The sequence below is a fragment of the Trichosurus vulpecula genome, chromosome 2 (genome assembly GCF_011100635.1).
Source record: "Trichosurus vulpecula isolate mTriVul1 chromosome 2, mTriVul1.pri, whole genome shotgun sequence".
NCBI classification, from domain to species: Eukaryota; Metazoa; Chordata; class Mammalia; order Diprotodontia; family Phalangeridae; genus Trichosurus; species Trichosurus vulpecula.
Window position 1 is genome coordinate 376,214,795 of NC_050574.1, and position 21,317 is coordinate 376,236,111.

General features: G+C 36.5%; 1 protein-coding gene across 2 annotated transcripts in view; it reads right to left on the reverse strand.

Moving 5' to 3' along the window:
* Positions 1–315: 315 nt before the first annotated feature.
* JAM2 (junctional adhesion molecule 2) overlaps positions 316–21,317 on the reverse strand; it is a 104,058-nt gene continuing 83,056 nt past the window's right edge. For both annotated transcript variants that reach the window (XM_036745403.1, XM_036745402.1), the window contains exons 7-10: positions 16,871–16,978; positions 15,367–15,382; positions 14,407–14,449; positions 316–413 (exon numbers count right to left, since the gene is read on the reverse strand). In XM_036745403.1, the coding sequence (XP_036601298.1) occupies positions 381–413; positions 14,407–14,449; positions 15,367–15,382; positions 16,871–16,978 (200 nt within the window). In that variant the 3' untranslated portion in view covers positions 316–380. The remainder of the gene's footprint in view (positions 414–14,406; positions 14,450–15,366; positions 15,383–16,870; positions 16,979–21,317) is intronic.

A 21,317-nucleotide genomic window follows, 5' to 3' on the forward strand; every position in this document is an offset into this window, starting at 1 on the left:
TTAAATGTTTTCTTTCAGAAACAGTGGTAGCTGTGAAAAGATACCTAAGCTGCCAAATAAGACAGAAATACTAGAAAGAAATATAGAAATGCATACATACAAGGACATTGTGATACTTATAACTAACAAATAAGACACAAGAACCCCAAATGACAAAAAAAAACCAGAATTCATTATGTGAAGGGTTTAAGATTATTCTTTTAAAATGTTATATTTCAAATACTATAGAGGTCATGATAAAATTTTAACCAAAATTATCTTTCTGATTTCACTATATAGCTTTTGTTAAATGTAAGACAAAGCACAGTTTTTTTTAATATATTTTTAATAATTTGTTTTAACAAACAGTGATTTGGGTATATCTCAAAGTAAGAAGTCTTCTAAATTACAAAGGACTTTGTGTGCTTGAAATCCTAAGGGCAGAAAAAAGCAAGTTTAATTATGTTATATCACTTAATTTTACAAACACATAATTACTAGCTATACAAGTAACTTTTTTACAAATCTGTATCCTTTTTTTAAAGTAAAAAGTCCAAAAAAGGCAACTAGGTGGTGCAGAGGCATGAGTGTTGGAAATTGAGTCAGGAAGATACAAATTCAAATTCAGTCTTAGACACTTAATAGCTGTGGGATTTTTAGGACAAGTCATTAACCTCTGCCTGACTCAGTTTCCTCATCTGTAAAATGGGGATAAGGAAAACACCTAATTCCCAGAGTTGTTAAGAGGATAAATGAGATAATATTTGAGAAGCACTTTGCAAACCTTAAAGTGCTATGTAAATGCTGGCTATTATTATTACAAAATAGTATCATTCAACTAAAAGGTATTCTAGTGTTGCATTTTTCAGATTTTAATTAGAGAAAAACAACAGGTATTCATGAGTCAAGAGATTCTAAAACCGTTGAATGGAATAGACTTGCAAACAGTAACATGGGAACAGTCTACTTTAGCAATCCTCCATATCTGTTTCCCTTCTTTTGTCTTATCAGTTAAAAAGGTCTGCATAAACTAATTATTAATCTGTCCTCAAATATATGAGTTGAAAGGTATCATAGCAGCCACATGGCCCAACCCCATACCTAATGCACGATGACATCTGTGGAAGAAAATTACACACTAGTGCTAACTGTGCCTTTCTGATCATCCTAGAACAAGTTTATTCCCCCTTCAACATGACAATTCTTCATATATTTGAAGGTAGTTATTATGTTCCCCATGATAACTACACCATTCTGGTCACCCTTGTCTGTATGCTTTCCCTCCTAACAATGGTCTTTTAAAATGTTACACCCAAACTGACAAACAATTTAAACATCTCAGGTTAGTGGAACTATTATTACCTCCTTTATTTCAGAGACTATACTTGCCTTTTAAAAAACAATCTGGTTCCATTTCCATGCCCTAAGATCTCATTACCTTTTCTGTTAGCCATGTCAGACTGAGTTTGCAGTCAACTAAAATTCCTAAATTTTTTCCCACATGAGTTTCTGTCTAGTATCTCCATTCTGCACTTGTACTACTGAATTTCTTAAATGAGATAAAGGAATTTATATTTATTTCTTATAAATTGTTACATTCATCATGTAATTCCAATTTATGGAAGGAGTCTGGCTCATTCCAGTTCCCCAAGATGGGGAGTCACCGTGGTATGCTGGGAAAAGCATTGTCTCTGGAGCCAGAGGCTCTTGGTTCAAATCCCTTCTCAGCCACTTACTGTCACTATGACCTTAGGAAAGTCACTTTTACTTAACTTATTCCTTATTTACACTTTAACTTACTCTTCAGTTTTCTCATCTATAAAATGAGGAGACTGAACCAAAAGGATTCTCAGGTGCCTTCCAGTTTTAAAGCTATGATCTTAGTATCCTTTGACGATACTGCTCTTAACATATCAGAATCCTGGAGAGAAGTCCCTTACAGCAATGTCTCTGTCTCTTTCAGCCTGCCTCTTGGGAATCACTATATCAACTTGGAATTGGCTTGGAATTCCTAATAAGATCCACACTGGAACCCTCTTTCTGAAGGAAGACAAAAAAGAAACCCTTCAGCAACCTCACACTCCCTGCTCCTTCCAAGTACTACATTTGCTTCTTCTTGATACTTTGTGCCCTGAGAAGTACATTTCTGAATTTGCAATAGCCATTACTGAGCTGCTATGTTACAGGTTAATAAAGCTTTATTAAAGGAACTTTATTTTGCTAGTTCGGCAAATGGCAGAATAATATCATTTTACTCTGCAAGATCTTATTCTCTTTATATTTTCTCTGATATTGATTTTATCTGCTTCCATGAGTTCAAATATCATCTATATGCCAATGACTTCTGAATTTATGAAACTAGCCAAAATCTTTCTCTTAAATGACAATCTTATATTACCAACTGCCTGCCAGACATTTCCACCTGTCCCACAGGCATTTCAAGCTCCACATGTTCAAAACAGAATTCACGATACTTTCTCCAAAACCTATCCCTTCCCTAAATTCCCAATTTCTGTTGAGGGCACCATTCTGTCAGTCACCCAGGTCCTTATTATAGTAATGATTCTTGATTCCCATTCAATTATCCCCTTATCCAATCAGTTATCAAATCTTGTCAATTCAATTTCCATAATGTCTCTTGCACCCTTTCTCCATTCACACCACCTCTATTCTAGTGAAACCCTTATCTCTCTCTTCATCTATTGCTATAGTCTCTTATTTTGTCTCTCTACTTTTAATTTCTTCCTTCTTCAATCTTTCACTCTTCTGTCAAACTGATAAAAATGATCTGGATAGAATGATCTGACCATATTACTCCTCTGTTGAAAAATCTTCAGTGGCTCCCTATCACCTCTCAGAAAAAATACAAATTCATCAGGTTGGCATTTAATTTGTCCTGACTAGTGTAACACACACCGTTCCAGTTAAACGATTAGTTCTATCTCTCTTAAAATTTCTTTGTATATACTTTATATACCTTGAGGCAGCTAGGTGGTGCAGTGGATACAGCAAGACCTGGAGATAGGAAGAACTGAGTTCAAATGTTGCCTCAGATACTTATTAGCTGTGTGACCCTGGGCAAGCAATTTAATCTCTATTTGGCTCAGTTTTCTCAACTGTAAAGTTGGAATAACAACAGTATCTACCTCAAAGGGTTGTGAGGATCAAATGGGATAATATTTACACAGTGCTTGCTACATAATATGTGCTATGTAAATGCTTATTCTCTTCCTTTTCCCTTATATTTACATATCTGTATATTTGTTTTATCCAAAGGACTACTTTATTTTTGTCATTGACTCCCCAGTACTTTATACATTGTAGGCAATTAATATTTATTGCTTGTTAAGTTGAATAATCACAAAAAAAATACTTGGCTACATTTGGGACTATCTTGACTTAAGTTGTATCTATTAGAGAAAGAGAGTCAGTGCTGTGAATAAAAGGTCACCTTGAAATTAAAAAGCATTTATTAAGCAGGTCTGTATACCAAGCTCTGTGGTTAATGTTGGAGATACAATTACAAAACCACAGATGGTCTCTAACCTCAAAGAGGTCATATTCTAATAGGAGAAGTCATTAGACATAAATGAGTGGGGACCAAGGATGGCTGTTTTGGCCCAGAAAATTGTAGGGATAATGATGGGGCTATATAGAAATAATACTTCCGAAAACAATTCCATTGTTGATCTGATCACTGTTTTTCCAGAAGAGAGTTCAAGAGATAAAAGGCTTAAAACTATCAAGGTGTGGTTTTAGGTCAGGTTGGTTGAAAAGATGGACTGGGAGTAAAAAATGAAGTGAAGCATGGCTAGGGTCTGCCTAAAATAGTGGACCAGGTGAAGAATGTGAAAGAAAGTTTTCATAATGAAAAATTTTTACCTTGAGATGTGTTTTATTAAGATCCAAATGGGTTCTGCTAAATTCATTATCATGACATTGGAAATTAGTAGTGAAATTTAGATGTAAATTTTGTAAGGTGTAAAAATCCTACTGGATTTTAAAAATCAAGATGTTAAGCTACTTAACAACAAATGGAAATTTGCTATAATGCCTGGCTCACTGGGTTGTAGAAGGGGAGGAGATATATATTCAGAAATAAACATAACACAAAACCAAAAGATAACATTAACAAAAATTTTAAGGCCCAATAAATAGAAGAGCACATAATCTAGTATAAACATTTCAGTCTTTGGACTATGTATACAGATGTAAAGGCAACTATAAAAGAATGATTGATAAATTTAACTGAAACTAATTGTGAAGAATAAGAAACTAGAATTTCTAGAAAACAGCCATGTTTCTCTACAGCTACAGAAAAGGGTTTGACGGTACCAGAGAACTTCTCATCTATGTACCTATATAGATAAAATAGAAAGTTCAGAAACATAACAATATACTATAAAAGGGAGAAATATATTTCTTGAATCATTGTAGTGTTTGAAAATGTGCTCAAAAACATTCAGTTAAATGTGTATACTGAGTATGCCAAACTACTGATTTCAACTTTTTTCAGAAATACAACTTCCAATGACTTTGTATTTTTGCAAATGATTTGACTAACCAAAGGTGAGTCCTTAAGAAATCATATAGTACGTATGGAAACATAAGTAAATGTTCATTTGGTGGAGGCTAATGACTTTGTGCAGGTCAATGCCTGCTAAAAGCCAGGGTATATGGGTTCCTAACTCTACCACTACTTTATTTTTGCACTATTTTGCTGTGTGAATTTAGAAAAACCAACGAATGAATTGTTTGTCAATACGTATTAAGTGATTACCGTGTGCCAGAAAGTGTGTTAAATAGTTGTGGACATAAAAATGAACCCAAACCCCCCAGTTTTTACTCTTAAGAATGTTGTCTTCTATTGGGGGAAACAACATATACATACATTAGTATGAACAAAATGGATACAAAGTAAATACAAGGGAGGTGATAACAGTTGGGGAGATCAATCAGTTAGTCAGTCAACTAGTATTTATTAGCATCTATTATGTGCCAGGCACTGTGTGAAGCTCTGGGGATACAAAGAAAGGCAAGAAACAGCCGCTGCTCTCAAGGAACTCACAGTCTAACAATGGAGATATTATTATTAAACTTTCCAAGACCGGTGATCTATTTTAAAAGATCTACATGGATAATAACTTTGCAATTTTTTTTTATGGTACCATTGTCTGGTAGTTAAGTTGAATAGAAAACTTGTGGATTGTCCATTAGAATGTAAACTTCTTGAAAGATCACTCTTCCTGGCCTTCAGTGAAGACTTATAAGTACTAGATTTACTTCAGTGAAGGTCAGGAAGATGCAGTGATAAAAACCAAGGACAGTTACTATACTAACTTTAACCTTTGAGGATTTTGGACAGAAATAATGTAGAGGATGCTATCTTAGGCTCTTCTATTTTTAAGCATTTTTCCAAATTATCCTATATATGTATACTGCATGACATGTTGCAGAGGCAGATGCTGGCTGGATAACTTGGAAAAAAGCATAGACGACTTACTGATCAAATTTGCTAAAGAAGAAAAGCTGGAAGGGTAATAGTTGACACACTATATAGCAAGATTCAGAAACATGTTGACAGGAAACAGCGTTGGATTCAAATATATGTGATTTCCTCAATGAAGGATACTCCTGGTGACAGGACTTCTTCCACTGACAGCTGTTTAAGGTACATACAGGTTAAAGGGATGCCCAAGGTCACTGTGTTTGTCAGAAGCTGGATATAAAGACAGGTCTTCCTGATTCCAGGCTTAGCACTTACTCATTTGGCCATACTTCCTCTTGGAATTCAATGGATAAAAATGTAAAACCTTATACATGGATTCAAAAACTCAGCTTCACAAGTGCAAGATGGGGAAAGAATGACTTAGATAGCCATTTTTTCTTTGAAAAAAATTCTCCTGGCTTCAGCAGACTGCAAACTCAAGATGAATCACCAGCGAGATTAAACACCTTTCTAATCTTTATTCTCTTACCCACTAGCTCCTTCAATGCTGCCTATAAACATGTCCAGATTCCCCCATACTTAAAAAAACCCCAAAACCTTCAACTGACCGTGACATGTTTTCAAGCCACCATACTAAATCTCTCCTCACTACCAAAGTCCTAGAAAAAGCTTTCAACTTTCTTTGATTCCTCTTACTCAAATCCCATCCACATTCCTTACAATCTGGCTTCCAATCCCATTTACCTGAAATGGCTCTCTCCAAAGTTGCCAATGATCTCAATACCAACTGGCCTTTTCTCAGTCTTTATGCTGCTTGGTGTCGCTAAAACATTTGATACCGTTTATCGCATCTTTTTGGATACTTTCTGCCTTCTTGATTTTCATGACATTATTATCTTCTGGTTTTTCTTCCAAATGACTATTTCTTCTACGTCTAGTTTGTTGGATTTAGTTTCTGTGTTCAGTCCCCTATCTGTGGGGGTACCAGCTATTCTGGGCCTTATCTCTTTCTCTTATCTCTTAGCAATATTCTCTCTTATTGATCTCATTATATCCCATAGGTTCAATGATCACCTCTGTGAAGATTACTTTTACATTTACATATCCAGCTCTTGTTTCTCATCTGAACTGCATTCTTATATTAACTTGCAATATATCACCAGCTGGATGCCCCGTAGACATCTCAAATCAAACATTCCCAAAACAGAACTCATCTCTTCCCCCTCTCTAAAATCCACCAGTGATCTTAATTTCCTTGTTTCTCCATAAGGCATGAAAATCTTGCCAATCATCCAATTTTACAACCTAAGAAACATCCTCAATTTTTAACCACCCTGCTTCTTTTTCTTCTCTTTCCACCATCTACTTAGTTGCCAAGTTCTATTGGTTCTGATTCTAAATGTCTTAAGCCTGTACCCTTTTTCCTATTCACATACCAATAACCTCTTTTAGGCACCACTCACAGCTCTTGTCGAACTATAGCAATAGTCTCTTGATTGATCTTCCAGCTTCCAGTCTCTCCCCCTGTCCAATCTGATTTATACACACATGCCAGACTGATATGCTGATAGGTCTGACCATATCATCTCTTAACCACTCAATCCCTTTCCCCCACTCCTCAAACCCTACCAAGGCCCATAATCTGGTTCAAGAAGTTTCAGTTGTTTTCTATTGCCTCTAGGATGTTTAGAAGATAGCTTAAGTTCTTCCATTTTTAAAAGCTCTTCTCCAACAGTCTGGAAAGAAAGGAAAACATATTCTAGTTTCTTTCTATTTCCTCTGTAATCTCAAGTTCCTTCACTTTTCTAAAAGTAATTTTTTTCCAGTTTTCTATGCCCAGGAAGGTAAATATTTGTACCTATTTTACTAACCTATCCTCTGTTCTTATCTTTCTTCTGTAATTCTCATTCTTTTCCCATTTTTTCCCCTCTGCTGTTCTCATTTGATTTTAAAAGCCACTTTAAAAAAAAAAGCCTTTCTTTAGCTCTTCTAGGAATTCTTGCTGGGCTTGTATCCAGTTTGAGTTTTTCTTTAAGGCTTTGCTTGTAGATGTTTTCAAGTCATTGTCATCTTCTGTGTTTATGTCTATACATATAGACACTATATGTCTATATGTGTATATGTCTACACTATAGTAGTTCTTTATGGTCAGGTTCTTTTTTTTCTTGCTCTTTCTTGTTTTGTTTTCTCATTACTTCTTGACCTTGGACTTTATGTTAATGCTGGGCTCTGCTCACTTTTGGCAGGTGGTGGGGGGATGTCTGCCCTGAGCTTCTGTCCTTTCATGTCCTTTGGCTGCTTTCACAACTCAGTCTGGGTGCCTGAAGGTTTTCAGTGTTCCCCAAGTAGTATGATATGGGGAGAGATCTGTTTACTTTTCTCCTTTTCTTAGCTCTGCCAGTTCCTGACCCAGGTTTGGTTTTGTTGGCTTGTGTATGAATGAGTTTTCATAGACTGCTGCTGAACTCAGTCACTGTTAGTCCTCTGGGAGGTTCTGCAAGTTCAGAGCAACTCCTCTTTCATCTCTTGCCCTGGTTATTATACTCCAAGGCTTGTATACTGGGATAAAAGATAATAATAATGGGGCAGCTAGGTGGCACAGTGAGTAGAGCACCGGCCCTGGAGTCAGGAAGACCTGAGTTCAAATCCGGCCTCAGACACTTGACACATGTACTAGCTGTGTGACCTTGGGCAAGTCACTTAACCCCAATTGCCCTGCCAAAAAGCAAAAAACAAAAAAACAAAAACAAAAACAAAAGATAATAATAATTTGCCATTGCACTCCTGGGCTCAGAGCTGCCTAGTTATGTTTCCAAAATTTGTTCCATGCTCAGTACTCATCTAGGACTCCTCCTCACTTGTGCCTGCTTCTCTGTATTCTGGATCTCTGACCCATAACTGGATAATGGATAACAGATTTGCCAATTAGGACCAGTTTCATCCACCTGCGGAAGCTACCTTAACCTAAATGATGCTTTGTGACTATACTTGCCTCAGCAACTTCCCATTTTTTCCCTCTTGAGAGCATAGAACTCCTCCTTTGGGGTCAGGACCAATGGAAGAGTTTTGCTTATTCCTCTCACTTCACTAAGTTGTTTGTGGGGCATATCAGCATCTATCAGAGTTATTACTTACTAAACAACCAGATTGGAGCTATTATAAATGGAGAGAGCCTTATGTGGTAAGAGCCCATGTATAGCTCTCAGGCTGTTTGCCAACTTATAGCATACAAGTGTTATTCTAAGGCTCAAAAGGAGGAAGAATAGAGATTTCTAGCATTGTCTCCCCTCGCCCTTCTCCAAGAGAGACTTTAATTTCTTCAGGAGGAAGAATAAGAAGTTGGACCCAGAGGCCATTCTGCTCTCCTCAGAGAGAGGGGGTACCTTGCTAGTATAATATCTCTCTTCTCCCCTAAGTATGGCATATCTAGGGGATTTGATCAGGTTCAATCTAATTTCTGATCTCTGTTTCTCATTACTGGGAGAAAGGAAGACCCCAAGCTTTATATCCGAGATTTTACTCCTTTCTCATCAAATACCAGTTCCACAATAAACACATACACAGAATAGCAAAGAAACCTATTTGCTGCAATTTGTTAACTGTAGCAAAACAGATATCATGGAAAGTATATATAGGAGAATATATACCAGACAATGCAGGGTGAAGGAGCTCTCCTGTTGGGAGTGAGATAACTAAGCTTAACCAAAAAAGAGAGTCCTAGATCTCACCCAAAGGGAAACTCCCCACAGTCTCTAACATAGCAAGCTAGGAGTAGGGGTATGATGGAGATTGCTAGCTCCTCTCATTCAGCAGAAACACCAGAAGCAACTCAAAACATGAAGAAGGTTCCAAAGAAGGCTGACAAAGGTTGGAGCTCTCCCACTCTCACCATTTCCACCCTGCCCTTCATGCAGGGAAGGACCTTCATCTCCACCAATGAGAAGAGAATACTATTACAATGGGCTTTGGGACAGAGGTCACACAAAAATAGCAGAGTTTGGGGGGTGTCATGCCATCGCCAATAAAGATTTTGGAGTGGTTATGCCATTTCGTTCTGGGTACAGGGCCACATGATCCCTTTAACTAAGGACAACACAGCTAGTCTTGCCCCCAACTACACTCTTTGTGCCACTCAGAGCATCATAACCCAAGCAGCTTTCAACTTGTCCTCAATCGACAAAATGGCACTATCTCAACTCAGGGAAAAAGGTACGGCCCTTCATCATCTTGTACCTGATTGCCCAGGTCAGGGGTCCAACTTTCCAGAAGCCATGTCTAAATCAATGGAATCCCAGGATGGGGAAGGGCTCTCCCATCCACTAGTTTCTAGGACCCAGTCTCCAGGAAGACTTACCTGATAAGAACTTTTGGATATAGTTCTAGCTGACCCTCTCTGTCTCTTCCCTATTCCTTCCCCCACATAGAGTTAGCTTAGTTTCAAGTTCCTGGAGAAATAGCTCAGATCTCCCTCAGTTGAGAATGGTTTCAACAGCTCCTTCCCATAGAAGGACAAGGAGTGGTATTGTTGGGAGTCACTTTGTTTGGGGAAGATAAAATTGATGTAACTCTGGCGAATGTATATTTGCTTAGAAGAAAAGGGATTCCTTAGTTGAGATGGTGGTAATTCTGAGTTCCCGGATATAACGGTCTGTATTTTGGAGGATATCCACCCTACAGAAGCCTCTAAAGTGGCAAAAATCTGGTATTATCCCCCCAATGGAGCTCTTAGGGAGGATGTTTTGGTTTGATGGGCCAGGGAAAACTGAGTGGGTGATGGTATCAACTTAGATTCCAAGACAGATTTCATGCAAGAAGCTTATGACCTCTTAGCTGTTTTACAAGAGATAGCCCTGATGACTGACAGTGAATTGTCCCAGGGCCTTAGGTTCCTGGAGCTGTTCTTGTCCATCACCATTGCCTTAAAACAGGAGAAGCATTTGTGATTGTGTTGATAGTGCTATCTTCTGTTCTGCATCCCTGATATTCTTGGTACTGCTCCAAATAATTGACTCATTGTCACCACCTTGAATCAGGACTTGCATGGTGAACTGCAAAGATGTAACATCATCTCCTACTTGTCCTGGATTTGTGATGTTTAAGACTTGGTCCTTTGGAATGGAAAAGTAAAAGTCTAGGACTTCTTTTGTCATTCTTCACATTTTTTTTCTTTTTCTCTATGGTAACTCTTAGGGTTCGAGAGTGTGTGGCTATAACTTTTATCCTTTTTCTTTTCCCCTTACTTCTGCTTATCCAAGGAGGATTTTCTAGTAAACATTCTGAAAACATTCAAATGGTAAATTGCTAGGTACTAAGAATACAAAGACAAAAATGAAATAGTCCTTGTCCTCTAGGACCTTAAAATTTACTGGGGGAAATGTCATGTTGGTTGAATTCAATTGAAGAAAACTAAGAGAATCTTGAACTACTTTAAGAGATGCTTAGTATCTTGGGCTAGGTCAGTAATAGTTCTGCTGTACTCTGCCTTGGTCAGACCAAATATGGAGTTGTATATTTTGTTCTAGTCACTACATTTTAGGAAGGATATTTGTAAACTAAAGATTGTTCAACCAAGAATGACATTAAGTTCATACTGTTTGTAGACTGGTTGAAGGAACTGGACATTTATAGCCTGGAGAAAATACTTGTGGAAAAAATATAATATTCATCTTCAAATATTTGAAGGATTGTTACATGAGAGAGAAATTAGACTCTCTATTTGATGATGAACAAAGATAGAGAAAATCACAGAATCACTCTCACTGGGTCCAAAACAAATTTATGTTATATAACCTCAATTGGGCCTTCAATTGGGCGAGGCAATCTTTCCACATGTCCCCTATCAACTCACTATCTCGCCTTCAATAGTGGCTCTTCCAAACCTTTTTGTCCCTCCTCAAACTTTCCATGGCTCCTCCTCCCACCTTCTTAGCTGAGAACTTTATGTCATATCTCAAAGAAAAAATTAAGGACAATTGCCACAAGTTCCCTCTTCTAACTTCTTTGTCATCTCGTATCAATCAGGTGCCTCTACTACTATTTCTTCCTTTACCCGTGTCCTACACAAAGAGGTGACCCTACTTCTTATCAAGGTAAATCCCTCTACCTGCACAAGTGATCCCATTCTTTTCCATCTCCTCCAAGAAATTGTCTTCTCTATCATCCCCTCTTCCTGGCCCTCACTTATCTTCATTCTCCTTGTCTGCTGGCTGCTTTTCTACTGCCTACAGACACACCCAGGTCTCTATCTTAAAAAAAAAACCCAAAAAACAAAAAAATTCTGCACTTGTTATTTCCATCCCCACTAATTATTGTCCTATATTTCTTGTACTCTTTGTAGCTAAGCTCCTTGAGAAGACAGGCTATTAGGTGCCTCCACTTTCTCTCCTCTCATTCTTCTTTTATTAATCTCTAAAAATTTTATTTATTTATTTTTAAAATACAGAGGCTTTTGTATTTTTTTTTCAGTTCCAAATTTTCTCTCTTCCTTTCCTGCCTTCCCCATCCAATAACAAGGCAAGAAAAACAAAACCTATTACAGATATGTATAGTCATGCAAAACAAATTTCCACATTAGCTATGTTCCCTTTCTACCCCACCAAAAAAAAAGGCAAGAAAGAGAAAGAGAAAAACTATGCTTGAATCTGCATTGTAAGTATCAGTTCTTTATCTGGAAGTGGATAGCATGTTTCATCATGAGTCTTTTAGAATTGTGGTGTGTTACTGCGTTGATCAGTTACTAAGTCTTTCAAAGTTGATTATCTTTACAATATTGTTCAATATTGTACAACATTGTAGATTGTTCTCCTGGTTCTGCTTACCTTACTTTGCTTTAGTTTATACAAGTCTTTAAAGGTTTTCTCTCACTTTCTTCTTAACTTCCTTCTATCTAGCTTCTGACCTCATTATTCCACTGAAATTGCTCTCTCCAAAGTTACCAATGATATCTTAATTACCAAATTCAATGGTCTTTTCTCAGTCTTCATTTTTGACTTCTTGGCAGCCTTTGACCCTGATGACCTTGTTTGACCCTGATTCTGTGATTTTATAATTCTATAAAATTAACCACTTGAATCCATTTCCTCTCAGTTCTCTTCTCCGATATAGTAACCACCTTGGTACAAACTATCATCATGCTTGGACTATTGAAATAACCTGCTGATGGGTCTGCTTGCCTCAAATCTCTTCCCACTCCAATCAGCCACCAAAATGATTATCCTGAAGTGCAAGTCCAAACATGTCACTCTTATACTCAATAAACTCCAGTGACTTACTATTCCTTCCTGCACCAAATACAAAATACTCTAGCATTTAAAGAGCTTCATAACTTAGACCCTTTCCTCCTACCTTTACAATCTTCTTAAACCTTCCTCCTTGCCATGTATTCCTTGGTCCAGTGACACTGGCCGCCTTGCTCTTCCATGAACAAAGCACTTCATCTCTCAGCTCCAGGCATTTTCTCTGGCTATCCCCCATGCCTGGATGCTCTCCTTTCTTATCTTCCCCATTTGGCTTCCTTTAAATCCCAATTAAAATTCCATCTTCTACAGGAAGCCTTTCCTAACGCCTCCAAATTCTAATGCTTTCCCTTTTTAAATAATTTCCTATTTATCCTGCTTAGACAGCTGGTTTGTACACAGTTATTTGCTTATTGTATCGCCTGTTACTTGAGGGCAGGGATTGTTTTGCCCCTTTTTGTATCCCCAGAACTTAGCACACTGCCTGGCACATTGTTGGTGCTTAATAAATGTTTATTGATTGCCTGGTTGGCAGAATTAGAAGCAACAGGCAGAAGCTACAAAAGAGGTAAATTTAGGCTTAATGTACAGGAAAAATTGCCTAACATTCATCCAAAAGTGGAATGTATTGCTTCTGGGGAGGTATTAGCTTTCCCCTCACTGTAGGTGAGGCTGAATTGATCAATTGTGAGTTGGTGATACCACATATATACAGATAGATACAAGATATATACAAAAAGGTAAAAAAAAAAACAATTTCAGGGAGAGGAAAAAGCTAACAATTGGGGGAATCAGCAGATGAGTTTTGAAGGGACATATGGTTTCCAAGAGGCAGGAGTGAGGAGGGAGAGCATTCTGGGTATTGAAGGAACCCCTGTACTAAAGCACTAAGATGGATTTTGGAATGTCCTCTCAGTATAGGAGTGGAAAATAAGCTTTTTTTTTTTTTTTGCTGGGACACAACATATACATATGCAACCAAATAGATAAGACTGAGGCCAGCTTGCAAATGAGTATAACTGCCAAAGTAACACATTTTTAAACTATCCTAGAGGCAGTAAGGAGCCATTAAAGCTTCTGGAGAGTTGAGTGACCATTTGTTGGGTATATTGTCAAGTAAATTTTGTTTAGGTATGGGTTGGATGGCTTCTCTATTGCCTTCAGACTCTAAGATTGTGTGATAGGGAAAAAAAAAACAGTGTTGTTGTACTCCTGAACTATTAGAACTAGAATAGATTGTGTAATAAGGTAATACATTCACCACCACTGGAAGTCATGACATGGAAGCTGGAAGCTTATAGGAGGGTACAGGTTGAATTAGATGGTCTTTGGAGTCACTTCTGATTTTGTGATTTTATAATTGCATAGAACTAATCATTTGGCAACTTGAATCCATTTCCTCTCAGTACTCTTTGGAACTGGAGAACAATAATTCCACATACTCTACACAGCATAGAGAGTTAATTCACTCTTTTGTCTTCTCTATCTTATACCGGTGAGCACATGCAGAAATTACATCAAATGGTCTGGTCAATTTTTTGTGCTCTGCAAAATTATGTAATTGATATATTATCAAAGATACTTTTACATTTAGAAAAAAAAAGCCTTTCTCTTAGGAGAAAAGGAAAATGGGCAGTTGATATTTGGCAGTGTTAATGGGAGAAAATAAAAATTATTTAATTCTTTTATAGCCCTCCCCATCTCCCTAAAATATTTCTAAAACATATTTGAAAAAGTACTTACACATTCATTCATGTTAGCAGCTTTAGAGTCTGAATGGTTCTTCCTATTTAGGGAGACATGGAAGGCACATTATTAATTAGATCACACCTTCTTGATTCTGAAGTTTTAAACTAGCATACCGAAGCACACATCATTTCTTGGTTAATAAGGGTTAATTGTTCTGCCCAAGTTATTTTGGCTAAGCAGAAAAAAAAAATCAGTCTTGATTTTAACAACATTTCTTTAGATGGTGGCATGCAATGAAACATCAGTATGTGTGCAATTTTGTACACAAACACTGAATACCTAAGCCAGTATTATCGTACCCAAGTGCTTGATATTATGAAACAATGGGGACATTTAAAAACGTGTGTATATGCATTAATTTAATTTTTTGCCATTTCACAAAAATGAAATTTATATAAAAATGCATGTTTCTGGATCCAGAGGCCAAATTTTATGTCAAGATAGTTGGAATTGTATGTTCAATATAATGTCATTAAAAACTTAAATATAATATAGTAATTAGGATAAAAGCACTCTGCATTAAAGATTAAAAAAGAGAAAGTTATTAAAATACACATATTTTCCAACAGAATATCAGTTCTTTAAGGATGGGTATAGTTTTTTTTTGTTTTGTCCTTATATCCCCAGTCCATATCAGTATCTTATACATGATAGATACTTAATAAATGCTTGTTAAATGATTTAATGTTAAACAACAATCTGTCTGTTAGCTGCATCTATAGGCCTCATTGACAAACCATATAAAGTTATGAGGAGGTAGGACTTAGGCACAATTGCACCCATATTGTAAACCTTAAGCATTTAGGTTAGAAACCATTAGTCTAATTTTTATGCTTACTCCAAGGGGGAATAATCTTATGTAAATAACCACATTTTATACTTTTTATACCTTAATACTTGGAAAATGACTTGCTAGGAAAAAGAAAGCCACAAACTTAAAAGACTCATACTTACTGAAAGGAGTTTTCTTCTACAAAAGAATAAGTGTACATCATTAATGCAATTGAAAATACAGAATGATACAGATTAATATGAAACCAAATATGACTTCTTACAAACTCTCCTTTGAAATACAATGTAACTTCTTATCCTCTTCAACTCCTGGCATTTTATTTTCAAAATGGAATGTTAAAAAATGGATATTCTTGAAGAAACTCCTTAACAGTTGGAAAATGAGCTCATGCTCACTGAAAATAATGAATGATTTCATAAGTATGTCAGCTTTCCAATGAACTCAGTTAGTTATCAATCCTGGTAGGCTTTATATGAATCACTGTCCCATCTTTCTTGTTTCCCTTAGGAATTTCAAGACTGGTGTCCTTTGACTTAGGGCTAAAGACTACAAAAGACAAACTATAGAAACACCAATTTTTTGGACAGATACTTTCACTGATATCCAGCAGGTGGAGTCAGATCACTTTCATTAGCCTATTTTGGTATGCTTCTGGATACTTTATAAATCAACTTAATTATAGCATATCTCCTTAATAACAATTCCTTTGCATATCTCAGTATCCTATAATCATGATCAGAGTTTGTTTAAATTTAGGTTTATTTTCTGTTTAAAACATTCTTAAAGCCTCTATTCCCAGAAAGCAAAAGTCCATTGTACAATAGCAATTACCTTGCAAAACTCCAAAATGACACCTCTATTCAGAGAGGAAGAAATTTAGCAATGTATCTGGCAAATGCCAACTTCAAAGGACTTTTTTTGAAACTCTGCAAAAATAATTTTCCTCATAGACAATCTTAAAGAAGGGTGCATAATTGGGAGATAATGGTGGCGCTTGTCATGTTGTATACCAGGTTTCTAGATGCATTTGATCTAACTTTTTTTTTAAATTTATTTTATTTTTATTTTTAGTTTACAACACTGATCTAACTTTCATACTACCTCCCAGAGTAAGTAAGCTTACATAGGTAAGCATATTTTGTATTTTATGCACTCCAATCCCCTGAAAATAATTTGCTCATACTATGCTACCTAACAGGTATTTGGAGCTATGTGGCTCCAAAGTGAAAGAAAAGTTGTCGCAGTTTCAGGGCTATTTTAATATAACAAAGCAATTTTTTAGTGTCTTTTGATGTTGACTAATTTTCTTCTACAATTGTGCCTATTGCTTTTAAAAAACATAATACTAAAAACCTTACTGCCTTCCCCTAATAAGATATTCTGACCAAAAATGGATTTTTATGTCCACAAAAACAATTCTTATCCCCAGAATAACATTTTCTTAAATAAATAACATCTAATCACCCAAACACAAATCTGTATCTTTTAAACTTATCTCTAGCTAATGTTTCTCTCATCATTATTTGCTTAGTTTCTCCACGGTATACCCATGTTACCCTAGTGACATTTTCTATTACAGAAGCTAAATGGACAATAGTCAGAAGCTATTTTGTGGAAGAAACAGCATCTCATTTAGATGTGTAGTTATAGGAGAATTTTACTTACTTGTAAAGTAACCTTTCTTCTGAGCATAGCAAGCTCCAAGGCCACAAAATAAAATCAAAAAGGCCACAGTTATTACAGCTCCTAAGATACCATTTATATTGAGGTCATCTAGAATGAAAAATAAAATCCACATAAATTCAATACAAAATAGATGATATATACAAAGTCATTAGTGTGAAACTATTTCTGCACAACTTCTTCATTTCTATAAAGTGGCTCCAAATTGTTTGAGAAATGTTATAGAAAAATGTTTTCATGGGTTTTAACCAATAAAAATTGTGATAAAGATTAAAATCTAGGATATCTTCCATTTGACTTGGCTGGAATACCTATTAGCTTAAAATCATTCACCTGCATTTCAACGGGAAAAATTTCTTAAATCCCCACTTTTTAAAAATCATAATATATTTTCTAATATTTGTAGTGTAAATTTATGTCCATGTTGAATAAATGATTTAGAGGAAATATAGAATTTCCTACTACTTATTACATACATTTGAAATGTATTTGTTGATACAGATTTTTCAGGGGAATACAGAAATATTAAATTAACAGGGCATATTTAGAGTTAAAATATGTTACCTACCCCTTGTTAATAATCTTATGTATCTGTAAGGTAGGAATAGGGACAAGACCTTTGATTTAATTGGTATAGGAATTTTCAGGTGAGGAAACTCTCTATCAATATCACCTTCTCTGGACCTTGTAGTCTTAGAGAACTGCCTGAGGAACAGAGAAATTGACTAGCGTGGAGGTTACACAGCCAGTGTGTGTTAGAGATGGGACATGAATAAAGGTCTTCCTGGCTTTGAAACTGCCTCTGTACTTTGCCATATTGTCTTCCGCTGGGTGGCTGTTCAAAAAAAACCAAAAAACCAAAGGAAGTAAAAAACAACAACTGCAGAATAAGAACTCAAGTCAGAGACTGTTTTTTTTTCCTTTCTCAGTATCCCTAGATCTTAGCACAATGCCTAAAACATATAAAAAGTTAATAAATGCTTGGTGACTGATTGATTAACCTTAAGTCCAAAAAGGTTCAGCAATTTAGTCAATTTCAATTCGAAGATGGAGAGAGAACTAAAAAGCTCAGGCTTCCTGTTCCCATTCCTATTTTTTCCACTAGAGTGCCTACTCCCTCCAGTAAACATTTGAAAATATTAACAGCTTATATTTTATGTTGAGAGTAGGGGAGGGAGAGGGAGTTAGATGATGCAGTGGGTAGAACACTCGGCCTGGAGTCATAAAGTCATAAAGAACAGAGTTCAAATGTGACCTCAAACACTTACTAGCAGTGTGACCGTGGGCAAGCCCTTTAACCTCTGCCTGCATAAAACTAGAGAGAAAAATGACAAACCAGTATCTTTGCCAAGAAAACCCCATGGACAGTTGATTCACTGGGTCACAAATAGTTGGATATGACTGAACAGCAACAATATTTTTTACTCACAAAAAGTAGATAACATAGTATGATCTTTTTACAAATGAAGAAACTGAAGTTCAGTAAGGTTAATTGACTTGCCCAGGGTCACCCCACTAATAAGGGTCGGAAGCAGAAACTGAAATTAGTTTTTTTCTTCACAGTCAGCCTTCTTCTCACTATACCACACTCCTTCTCAAAGGATAGAAGTTGAACCTGAAAACCTGAGTACAATCCATGCATCTTAAAAGGCTGCTTGGGGAAGATGAAATATATCTATTGCTGAAACTTGAAATGTTCTTATAAAGATAGTTTATTGGTTTACTCGCCTGCTTGTAGCAAATGGTCATTGGATCGCTATTATATTGTCAGCCTTTACAACCAGATGCAACAGAGATCATATAGTGAATTACCTGGATAGCTCTAGTAAGACATAATATAGTTGGAGTAAAAAAGTGAGTAACTATACTTGCAGGCAAAATATGCCAAGAAAACATGAACAAGCCATTTAACCAATCCATGTCAGAGGTATTCTTATATGCTTGTCTGTCTCTCTGCCTCAGAACTGTTAGGAGGATAAGTCATGATTATTGCTTATACTTATGTAGTGCTTTACGCTTTACAAAATACTCTATGCTCATTATGTCATTTGATGTACGTAAGAGAACATACTCTGAGATGATCAACATAAAGACTATATTCAAGTTATGCAGCTGGTTGTAGTGGAAAGGGCAGGGGACTATAGGTTAAGAGACATCTACTCGTGGCTGTCATTAGATGCTTGTATGATGTTGGGCAAATTCCTTCATCTGTCTCACCATCAGTTCCTCCTTGAGTTGATCAATGGAGCCAGATTAATTTGATAAGGCACAAACATCCTCATTAATAACATCACTTTGAACCTTTATTTAGGACTTTTTAGGGAAGGTGTGGATAGGCCCATTTACAAATCATGGAGAGGTTTGATAATACCTCTTGGCTCCTAGTAATTGCAGACCCATTTACACTGCATTGATTAATGATTAAGGCTCATATTATTGTGTACCCATATTTAATCTTCCTTCTTCTAGATACTATTCCTTTATTTTCAGCTTAGACTGGCAATATGATTCCTTCCAATAAGATATACATGGGTGAGATTATTGAAAAACTTTGTAAGCATGACATAGATTTTTACAAATGAGCAAATTTCAGAAATGTCTTCAGTTCATGATAACACCTTCAATGTGTGCAGGTAGTAAGTACTTCTATCTTTCAGGGTCAATAATTACCTTTGAGACATGATGTGGTTGACATTTTTAACAAATGCTCTGCAGTAATGCTGTTCATTGATGAAATACATTAGACTACATCAATACCCTTAGTATTTTTCTCATTTTTTTGAACGTCTTTCCAAACACAATAAGATCATTTAAGTAGGTCTGCAACTGTAAATAGACCATAATACTTACCACTTTCTCCATGAACGATTAAAAATAAGAAAAAGAAGAGTGAAATGAGCAGAACCAAAAGAATGTTGTATACAGTAACAGCAATATTGTTTTAAGAACAACTTTGAACAAGGAAGTCATTTTGACTATTATAAATACCCAAATTAACTACAAAGGACCTATGAAAGAAGACGCTATCTACATCCAGAGAAAGAACTGATAAATAGAAGTATGTATACAATGATTTTACATATATATACATATATGTATGTATATACACATATATGCATATGTGTGCATATGTGTGTGTCTAATGGTAGCCATCTCTAAGGTGGGGGGGGAAGAGGAAAAAAGAAAGTTACATAATAACTTTATTATATATTTAAAAGGAATGGCAAGTTGCACATAATAGATTTGCAGTTTCATGTTCACTCATCTTTTTTTTTCTATTTTACTATATTATAGAAGTGGCTTATTTTATTTCATAAATTCAGAATAAAATTTTAAAAAGAAAAAGAATCTAAAAATAAAACCCTCTTGAAACATGCGCTCAAGTTCATAGTATCCTACTAGACAAAATGAAGATTATCTTATCTTCCTCTGCCATGTGTCTCTGATAGAATTCTTTGTGATGGCCTAATACAGAGAAGTACTGACAGCTCAAGAATCAATTCAGGGCATCCTAAACATATGCTAAAGATTTGGTATTATTTCCTCATTGGACCCCTGGGGAGAAAGCAGTCTTGGCTGGGTAGACCAGGGAATACTGAGTGGGTGGTGGCATTGGAAGAGTCTTGGTATCAACTTAGATCTCAGGACAGCTTGCATGCAAGAGTCTTATATCTTCTTAGTCCAGGGAACCTGTGGCCCTCTGCGTCCTTGGGTGCTGCTTTTTGACTGAGTCCAAGTTTTACAGAACAAATCCTTTTATTAAGGGGATTTGTTTTGTGAAGTTTCGATTCAAAGGGCCAGACATGAGGACCTAGAGGGACACAAGTGGCCTTGAGGCTGCAGTCTCCCCGTCCCTGTCTTAGTCATATTACTACAGGTAATCCGACATGATGATGAATTATTGACTATGCTGGAAGCATCATCATCTGTGTTCTAGCCTTAATGTTCTTGGTGCTGCTCTGGCTCATCATCACCACCTCGCATCAGGACACTCACTGTAAACTGCAAAGATTTGGCATCACCCACCACATGACCAGATTGTAGAGATCTAAGACTCAAGGGTAGGGAGAGGAGAGCAGGAAAAACCTAGGATTTCTGGCTTTTATTCTTTTCATTTTTTTCTTTTCTTTCTTTTGTTTTCTTCATGATAACTCCTTTAAGGAACCTGCTATTTTTTTCTTTTCCCCCATAATACTGCCAATTCCAGGGGGGTTGTCCAGTTAAATCTCTAAAACATCTACATGGTAGAAGGTGCTTTTAAAAGCTCCTTAAGACCTTGATACCATGAGGTGATATGAAATAGGATGAATATCTACCAGGGCTTTCCTCTCCTTGAGGAAGCATGGTTAGGGTAGTTTCCCCTAAATGGTGACAAAGCCATCTCCAGGAGTGGGTGGGGCACTGCACCAACTTTCATGAAGCTTCCTGG